This window comes from Monopterus albus, unplaced genomic scaffold, assembly GCF_001952655.1.
Source record: "Monopterus albus unplaced genomic scaffold, M_albus_1.0 scaffold124.1, whole genome shotgun sequence".
NCBI classification, from domain to species: Eukaryota; Metazoa; Chordata; class Actinopteri; order Synbranchiformes; family Synbranchidae; genus Monopterus; species Monopterus albus.
In genome coordinates, this window is record NW_018128004.1 from 35,018 (window position 1) to 45,140 (window position 10,123).

At 40.5% G+C, this 10,123-nt stretch overlaps 1 protein-coding gene across 1 annotated transcript in view; it reads right to left on the reverse strand.

Moving 5' to 3' along the window:
- The window catches only part of LOC109967048 (serine/arginine repetitive matrix protein 3-like), an 80,613-nt gene that overhangs the window by 998 nt on the left and 69,492 nt on the right, over nucleotides 1-10,123 (reverse strand). The window contains exons 4-6 of the mRNA XM_020612376.1: nucleotides 3,308-3,409; nucleotides 2,371-2,451; nucleotides 2,042-2,110 (exon numbers count right to left, since the gene is read on the reverse strand). Of these exons, the coding sequence (XP_020468032.1) occupies nucleotides 2,042-2,110; nucleotides 2,371-2,451; nucleotides 3,308-3,409 (252 nt within the window). The remainder of the gene's footprint in view (nucleotides 1-2,041; nucleotides 2,111-2,370; nucleotides 2,452-3,307; nucleotides 3,410-10,123) is intronic.

Consider the following 10,123-nt stretch of genomic DNA (forward strand, 5'->3'; position numbering starts at 1 on the left):
AGTCTGTCTCCAGCCACTCTGTGACCCCCTACAGGATAAGCTGTATAGATAATGGATGGATGTAGAGCATGCTGCTCAGGAATAATGCACTCTGAGATTCAATGGCAGGTTCTCTTTAACCACAGTGAGTGTAATGATGAGCCAGCCATTTGTCAGTCAGAGTTTGACTGACACATCACCTCTGTATCACTTTCACCCTCATTGCGTTTTCCATGGTGATTAGTCAGACCGATCTGTGAAAGTTGCTGCTATTTTCCTGAACAGCCCTACATCTCCCCTGTTGTTTTACACACCTACAGCATGCAGCACTGAGTGGGAGGGAGCAGCAGCAGCACAGAGTGTGTTGATTCACTGAAAGAGGAGTAATAAAGCTGTCACAGTAATGTATGCAGTTGATATGTGATTCAGAGGTGGGGCCCCAGTAACAGCCCATGTTTCCCCACTGGAGGAAATCAGCTGGGGATACTGTATATGAGGTGATATTTTGAAGAAAGCTTTATTCTTCTCTTTCCTCACACGCTCTGGTCACAGCTAAACCCCTCACCTCACCCTCTACTACAAGGACATGGATAGTACAGGTATATTTGAAACAAATATGCATCCAAATGGGAAAGCCCACCCTGGAACTATTACTTTAAAGTGAGCAGTATAGTACAAAAAAGTAGCAGGCATGAATCTAAGCAGGGTAGGATCACAGTAATCTCTCCCTCCCCCCCTGAAGTCCACCCTGAAAAGAGCAGCACAGAAGGAGATTGCCTCTGGAAAAGAACTCTGCGTGTTGCTCCTTCTGCTTCATCTATACATTATTCATATATCAATACTACCGGCAATGCAGAGCAGCTTTGGTGTGAGGCTGGGAGGGAGGAGTGGGGATGCAGAGAGAGCATGAAGGAGACATGGATGTGCCTGGATGGATGGGAGGTGGGAAACAAGAGCAGGGCAGTGCACTCATGCTCTGCAGTCTGGTGAGAGGCTCATTTTTCTTGAGTTGGCTGCCCTCATACAGGCTGGGTTATTATAGCAACACATTTAGCCCCACTCCCCCTGAGTCAGGCGGAGAACAAGAGAAACTGGAGGAGGAGGGCACTCTACAATTGCTTATTGTGGTTATGATATCCCAAGGCACTGCACAAGTATTTGTTGATGAGCTCTTGTTCTTTTCCCATCACTTCTTCCATCTAATCTTATTTCTTATTATCTTTTCAATCCCCTCTTCCTTGCTTCCTTTGTTCTATTCTCTTTCTTCTCTTTCATTTTCTTCCTGTCTTTCTCCATTACTTATTTTCTCTGTTTGCCACATCTTTTCTTCCTTTACTTCTCTTCTTTGAATCCTGTTTCCTTCATTTCCTTCTTCCATTCCCTTTAACTTGTATATACTGTATGTACATATTTATCAGTGGATGATAATTTGTCTTCTGTTTTTTATTCTGATTAATTTGGTGTACATCGAAGGCTGCTGAGCTGGAGTCAAATTCCTTGTATTTTAATATACTTGGCAATAAAATTCATGATTGATGATTGATTTACTTCCTGTCTTTCCTTTTTTAACTTTATATTTCCTCATAGATTTCTTTCATTCTTTCTTCCCTTCCTTTTCCCAGTCTTCCTGCAGTTCTTACTTTCCTTCCTTTACTACTTTTTCTTCATCCTGTTTTCCTTTTCATTACCCTTTCATTCTTCTCTTTCTTATTTTATTTTGCCCTTCCTTTTATTTCTCTTCTTCCCATTATTTTGTTTTCCCTACCTTCCTCTTTTTTCCTTTCTATACCATACTTGTTGAACCACTGCACCAAGAAGCAAACAAATACCAGAGAAAATGTAACCAAAACTAAAAAAGGGTTGGATACTATCCATTTATTTATATTTCCCTCTCTGTGCAAATATTTACTTTGTTTCTGATGAGTGAAACATCAAACATGTAACTGCATCCATGAACACCCATCACTGAGGGTAACTGCTGACAGACCACTGAAAAGTCAGAGTCTGTTTCCTGTGATGACATATCATTGAAGATGCTACACACACACACACACACACTCACCTGTCTCGCTTGTGTTTTTTCCCACTCTTTTTCTTCTTCTCTCGGCGTGTGGGTGAGGAGCTACCAAACCTATTGATGGAGAGAGGGAGGAAATGTGCATGCCATGACATGCTGACCTTGTCAAAAAAATGGAAGATGAGACAATGCTTTTCTCATCACTCCCTATAGACTCCCCATCTCTTGCAGTATCTGATGGCTCTTTCACAGGATTCACACCAAAATAATTAGAATTCAGTATCACAAAACCACAGTGTAATTATTCTGTCAGTGAGGCCAGAAAAAAGGAGATAAATCAAACCACTTCATCAGTGGGAGCCATTTTCACTCACCGACTCCTTCGGCGGCCAGATTTCTTCTTCTTCCTTTTCTTTGGACGAGGGGATGGAGAGCTGCTTGATTTCCTCTTCACTCTAAATTGGCCACACAAATGGAGAAGGAGAGTGAAAAAGGGAGAAATAATTTACAAGTGACTGTTATTATATTCATTTTCAGAAAGAATATGTTTCTGATTATAGTTATTTGCTGCTGTGCTGATAACAAGGCGATAAGGGCCTATTTTCTCAATTAATTCTTTCATAACACAATACTCATGCAATATACACTCAGTGTTGATTCAACTGTGTGCTTATTTTGGAGGTTGCAGTTTGTGCCTCTGTTGAACTGTACTGCATTATACTGAGAGCTGTTTCTGTTATTTAGCCTAGCCTCACCAATATAAATTGGGTAAACAAAATAGTAGTATAACACAATACAATTCAACTGCAACACAAACTACAGCCTCCAAAATGATCATATACCTGAATCGATACCTCTCTAAAACAGTCTGAACAGGAAGTGAACATTATCACCTTCATGAAGGAGGATTTATTGCAAAACTATTGGATTAGACTGTGTTTGTTTCAACTGGGTGTGTCTAATAAACTGCCAGCTGAGTGTATTTTACCATAGAAACAGGAAATCACTTTGAAACAATTATATTAAATAATTTCTGCAAATACATATGGTCTAAATGACCATCTACATTATGGTTTAATACTGAATGTTTATCTCCAGGTTTGTCTCCTAGGTCTGGGGCAGTGTGAGTGCTCAGATCAGTTTTATGTTTATGGATATTAAAGGAAACAGACAGAGGCCATGTGAAGGAGATAAAAGATGGATGGCTTATTTCACTAGCTGAGGAGTGAGAGATAATCAGCACACCACAAATATGCTTGCAATGCAGTCATATATGAACAGTATGTGTGTGTAGTAAAACATATGTCTTACCTGTTGTCACGGTGGTAATCCTGGTCATAGTCACCATCTTCATAGCTGACCAGTTCAAGGTCTTCTTCATACGCCTCAGGCTGATAGTGCAAGTGGCTGACCCTAAAAACATGGGAGTCAATTAAAGATCATAAATGTAAAGAAAGAGAAATACTAACATGCAGATGCATAGCAGGTATAATGTGCATCAACTAAGTTTAGCATGTTAGCATGCTACCTGTAGCCTTATTGATATTGAATTTTTTAAGACAATATTTCAGAGTTTGAAAAAATCTGAAAACAATACAACAGCAGACAGTAAGTTTTTTGTTTTTTTTAAAGAACTGTAACCAAGTTACAAACAGCAGTGAGCAGGACATTTTACAGTTGAAAAATCAACGTTATCTGATGGACAAAGGAGGTAAAGGAGACACTGTTTCTAAAAACCTCAAAACTAGTTTGGCATTTCTGTTTTGTAATTTCTTATTTATGGTAATCTCTACTACCAATAAGCAATAAGCAAATGCTGGAGAATATTGGGCTAGCTCTAATTTACTAATATGTCTATTTACTAATAAGCATGAAACCCAAGGAGTACACAAGTACAGAGAATGTGAATGTCAGTGTTGCAGTTATTTGGTTATAAACTAAAGCACTGGAGAAATACATACAGTATTTTTCTCCAGATCAAGCTAGTGAAGGTGTTTCAGTCAAAACCAAAAATATTTTGTGATCTACATAATTATAGGAGTTCCACTGTATCCAGTAGATGTTGAGGTCTTTATGGTGCTGAAAAATAAAAAGTCAGGGGATCACCAAAATCAATGGATGTCATTCTATGGGGATCATGAATATCTGCACAAAATGTCATGGCAATCCAATATATAGCTGCTGAGATACAATATTTCAGCCTGGACCAAAGTGGTGGACCACCAAAATGACTGACTGACATTGCCATCCCTAGTGCAAGGCAGAAACAATTTGATCCCATTTTGTGGAAGGTGTCTTTACTTGCCCATCTAGGAACCTAATTTTTCTTAAAAACAACAAACAAAAACAAAAGATAACTATATGAAAACTCGATGCTAACACATTGAATGTTTTTGTGACTTCAGTCCAGTACTGACGTTAGTACTCTTCCCTCACCCCAGCAGTGAGAATATCATCATCTCTCACACTCGCAGCTCAGCTTGTGGGATTCATATCTTCCCACTTGATTCTCACACATACTGTGTATATACAGACAGATGGCAGCAGCCTCTAACTTTACTCTCTCTGCCCCACTACCCATAAGCTCTTATGTGGTCTCCTCTGATCCACTAGATCTGCCTTTCTTTAGACCTCCATGTGGACTAAAGAAATGGATTTAAAAACAACAACAACAACATGCTGATTGTTTTGCCTCATGCAGTCATCTCTCTTTGACCCTGCCACATCCTGGTATTATTACAAACCCAGCAGGTCATGTTCTGTGCTTTCTGGGGCTTTTTCCATGGAAATGTAACATATGATATTATATGTGGAAGTTTTTTGGGATTAAAGTGACAATGACAGAGACGTAATGATGACTAATGAAGCAGCTTCAATTAGTTAAAGAGAGATGAAAACAGGCAGGAGTAATGAGACAAAGAGGGCATAGCGACACATGAAAAAAAGTTAATAAAGAAAAGGATAGTACAGAAATAAACATGGGCCACACTATCAGAGTGAATTTTACATCAAATCAGGAGGACAGGGGTGATATGGAAAATACATAATAAATGGTATAAAGTAACTGGAAGGACAGTGTGGAGCGGATTAGAACAGGGCTCAGGCCTGACGCTTTGTTAGCAAGAGACAAGGCAACAGAGCCCTTAATTGGCTGAGCACCACTGGATACAGCGGGGATGCCAAGTACAAGCAAAATACTGTCACATCACTTCACAATAACAGCCCTTTCTGCACACAAACAGAATGCAGTGAATAAACTTGCATTACAAAAATCATGTTAATTTTGTCTAGAGCAGCAAAAGCAAAATCAAATGAGGAGAGAACTAAACAAGTGCAGGCAATGTGGGTGTGGGAATTTGAATTTTAAGAATAACTCTGCTAAACTAGAAACAGTGAGTCAAAAAAGAAATGCCATTTCAGATAAAGCACGTGCTGTATGTTGGTGGTAGTACTCATTTCATCATCGTAAAAAGAGAGAACATCTAACTTTTGAATATGAGTGCACACAGGGACACGCACACATATCACCCTGCAGTATACAATTGTATATCTGCCTCTCTACTTTTTCAGGTAAGCAGAATCTTCTTACTGCCCTACTGTCCAAATACAGATGAAACAAAGAATCTGAGAAACAACATTAGAGTGATTTATGGTCTTTTCTTAGCCATAGTCTTTCAGGCTACACACAGGCTGCAGCCTAATCACCAGAGAGGAAGCATATAAACACTAGTTTGGGCTGAAAAAGTACTGGTAAACCCCCTGTCTGCTCTTTAAAAAAGCAAACATGTAACTGATGTCTTTTAATATGAGTTAATATTCTACTCAGAAGATGCCAGAATAGAATATCAAATGAATATTAAATATGAGATATGAAGGTCAGTGCTACTTGTAATGAAAATGCACATGAAAGGAGTCTCCAAAATCAAAAACTAGGTGTGATAATAATACAGGTATGATAGTAATACAGAATTTACACCTCATTTATTTCATTCCTTTATTGGAGCACCATGAATTGGGAAAAGAGTGAAATGGAAACTTTTATGAAAATGAATGTGACTGGTAAAATACCAGAAACACACTTTATTTTTAATTGAAAAAAAATAATTTCTTTATTAACATGGATCTCTAAAACCAAATAAGTTGAAAAAAATCACATGGATGGGGCCTTTGCATTTACAGTACTTGGTGAATTTGCATTTCAAATTTTAAGTTGATTTTCCTAAAACAAAAAGGTTCATTTTACCTACTAGTGTTTTGCCTCTCTCTAGAGTTGTGAATGAAACACATTGCCAAAAAGAACAGTTTAACAACAACTGGAACTATGGAGTGGTCCCCATGCTCAGTCATTAGTGATAAGTCAACTAATTCGACATCCTGTCTCTACTTTTTTAAATGATGCCATGCCAGTATGTTGGGGACATCTCTCCAGCCCAGTCATGGTTAAGACAGTGTCCCTGTTAGGCTAATGAGATAGTGTCCCTGTATTTAATGGCGCCCTAGTGAGGCAAAAGGATCCCTAGTCCAGCAACTGTCCCTGGGACTGTGGCCAAGGCCCTCCTCTGGGCTGCAGCACAAAGTAGCACAGCTTATTCATATCCCCATTTAGGCAGCCACTCTAATTCTGAAGGACCGGATAGACCTCCATTGCTGCAGACAGTTGCAGTTTGTTATTATGGAGGGATGTAGGTGGAGGTAGGATTGATTACTGCTCATTTGAAGGCCACAATATGCTAACCCCTGGACATAGGAACACAGCTTAACCTTAAATAGCGGATTAATTTCTCTAAAGTATTTTTTCGTATATTTGTCTGAAAATTATATCAATAATTTAATGTAAAGTATCAATAATCACTGATTTTCTCGTTAAGAGATTAACCACATTTAAACTAATTGTATTACAGTTTATGTATTAACCATCATATACAGCTTTAAACATCACTACATACAAGGTCTAAAACCCTTCTGAGCCATAATAACGAAATTAATAACAAAGCTTACTCAATAAAGAGAGGGAGTTTAAACTTTTTAGATATTTTATATAGATTTAAAGGGAGTTACAGCATGGCAGTAAGCAATCAGGCAAAATATCAAAATCATCAACAATCCTTGTTTAATTAGCTTACAACTACTATTTCTAATCGTCAATCTAAGTCATTATACTTATTAAAATCATTATAGTTGAGCTCTGAATCATTGAAAAAAGTCAGAGTCTCTCACTGATCACCAGTCCTCAGTTAGTTCGAGTTGGAGGTTGTGGCATTTAGTTGAAAACCATTAATCCCTTGTAGATTCCCTCTGGGTAGGGATTCAGATATTCAGTGCTGGAATGTGGAGTTTATTGAACAGTTCAAACTGTCGTTGACCTCCCGCTCCAGGTAGCGGCTATGTCTCTTCGGTTGTCTCCCATCGCAACTGCGATGTTGGAGGTTGTAGCATTTAGGAGGTTGTGGCTGCTCATCAAAAACATAAGATCCAGGGCTACCTGCAGAAAGGTACAGGAAGAGAGATAGGACATATTATGGGAGAGAGGAGACACACAGTTAGTGATGCATAATGGTGGCATATATATGCAAAGACAGCAGAGAGGAGAAGGAGGAGAGGGAAGGGAAGGAAAGGGGAGGGGAGAGGAGAGGAGAGGAGAGGAGAGGAGAAACTCAGAGCATCATGTGACCCCCAACAGCCTAGGTCTATAGCAGCAAAACTAAGGGAAGGCTTAGGGTCACCTGATCCAGCCCTAACTGTAAGCTTTTATCAAAAAGGAAAGTCTTAAGTCTAATCTTAAAGGTAGAGAGGGTGTCTACCTCCTGAACTGAGACTGGGAGCTGGTTCCATAGGTGAGGAGCTTGATAGCTAAAGGCTCTGCCTCCCATTCTACTTCTGTGGACTCTAGGAACCACAATTAGACCTGCACTCTCAGAACAAAGTGCTCTGTTGGGATGATAAGGATCTACAATGTCTTTAAGATACAATAAATTACAAGTCATCCAAGCCTTTATGTCTTTAAGACATGCTTGAACTTTGACTAACTGATCTGATTCATCTAGGTTCATAGATAAATATAACTGAGTATCATCTGCATAGCAATGGAAATGTATGTCATGTTTCCTGATAATATTGCCTAAAGGGAGCATGTATAAAGTGAAGACAACTGGACCTAACACAGAGCCCCATGGAACGCCATGACTAACAGCAGTCTGCGTGGATGATTCATCATTCTTCTTCTTGTTTTGGCTGTTCCCATTAGGGGTCGTCACAGCAAATCATCTGTTTCCACCTAACTCTATCCTCGACATCCTCTACTCTCACCCCAATTAACTTCATGTCCTTCATGTCCTTTAGCACATCCATATATCTCCTCTTTGGCCTCCCTCTTGACCTCTTGCCTGGCAGCTCCACCTCCAACATCCTTCTACCAATATAACCACTATACCTCCTCTGCACATGTCCAAACCAGCTCAGTCTGGCCTCTCTGACCTTGTCCCCAAAACAGCCGACCTGAGCTGTCCCTCTGATGTGCTCATTCCTAATCCTGTCCATCCTGGTCCCTCCTAAAGAGAACCTCAACATCCTCATCTCTGCTACCTCCATCTCTGCCTCTTGTCTTTTCCTCACTGCTACAGTCTCTAACCCATACAGCATAGCTGGTCTCACTACTGTCTTGTACACCAGCCCCATTTACTCTCCGCTCGGTCAGTCTGTATTCTTCGCCATTTATTGTTTTTCTGTCCTTTCGTACATAAGTCTTTAGCTCTGCGCTTTCTATTTCGTTTACCTGCTAGCGCTGCTCAATCCGTTAGCCCTGCTCTGACTACCAGCGCTGCTCCAACCGCTAGGGCTACCCTGACTACTAGCGCTTCAGATCCCAGCTTACCTGATATCCTGCTGTTGTCCTCCTGGTTCTCTGGTCTCCTGCTCGTCCCTCCTCCAGGTCCTCTGGTCTCCTGCTCGTCCCTCCTCCTGGTCCTCTCTGGTCTCCTGCTCGTCCCTCCTCCTGGTCCTCTCTGTTCTCCTGCTCGTCCCTCCTCTGGTCCTCTCTGTTCTCCTGCTTGTCCCTCCTCCTGGTCCTCTCTGTTCTCCTGCTTGTCCCTCCTCCTGGTCCTCTCTGTTCTCCTGCTTGTCCCTCTTCCTGGTCCTCTCTGGTCTTCTGCTCGTCCCTCCTGCTGGTCCTCTGGTCTCCTGCTCGTGTCTCCTCGTGGTTCCTCCTCATCTCCTCCTCGTGGTTCCTCCCTGGTCATCTCCTCCCTGGGTGTCTCCTCCCTGGTCGTCTCCTCCTGGGTCTTGCCTGTCCTTGGTTGCTCCCTGCCTGTCTTCTGGTCATCCAGCATTATTTGTGTTTTGTTTAATAAACTGCTTTTTTCAGTTCCTCTCCTCTAGTCTGTATCTGCAACTGGGGTCTTCACCACGTTCACACGCAATAAAAACATTTTTACAATGAAAAAGTACTGATGAATGAAACTTGTAGCTAATACCATAAAAACAAAACAACTTTATAATAAGAATACCTTATTCTCTGTTCTGAAGAAACACGTATCCCCAGTTTTTCAGCATGAAGTCCCGGTTAGTGTGAGGGTTTCCAGCATTGCAGTGCCAGAATGAAGGTCAGGTTAAACTTAACAAGCGATCCAAGTCAGTAGGACCAGCAAGAAGTAGAATATGTCTCTGCATGATCCAGATGAGTCCAATCTTGATTGATAGTTGAGATTGTACTGCAATTTCTTCAGCATGCTTTCAGCTACATAAGCCATTAAGTTATCAAAATGTTCAACTCTTTAAGGACTTGTGTTTTTATTGTTTGAAATACTTAGCTTTATTCTGAAAATTTTGCCCCATTCAAATGAATGGGAAAATTGTACTTCAGCATACTTTCAGCTGTCAAAATGTTCAGCTCCTCAAGGACATTCATGCTTCTATTCAGAATTTTTCTAAACTTCATACTCTTGAAACTATTGATACCATAAACAGCTTTTTGATATATTTTATGTTTTTTGCATAATTATCATTTACATTTTATGTCTCATTTCAATAGCCACACTCTAGTATTTCTCAGTGTGTAGGGCTACTCTTTCTTTCTCATACACACACAGACACACAAACACCTACACACACACACACACACACACACACACA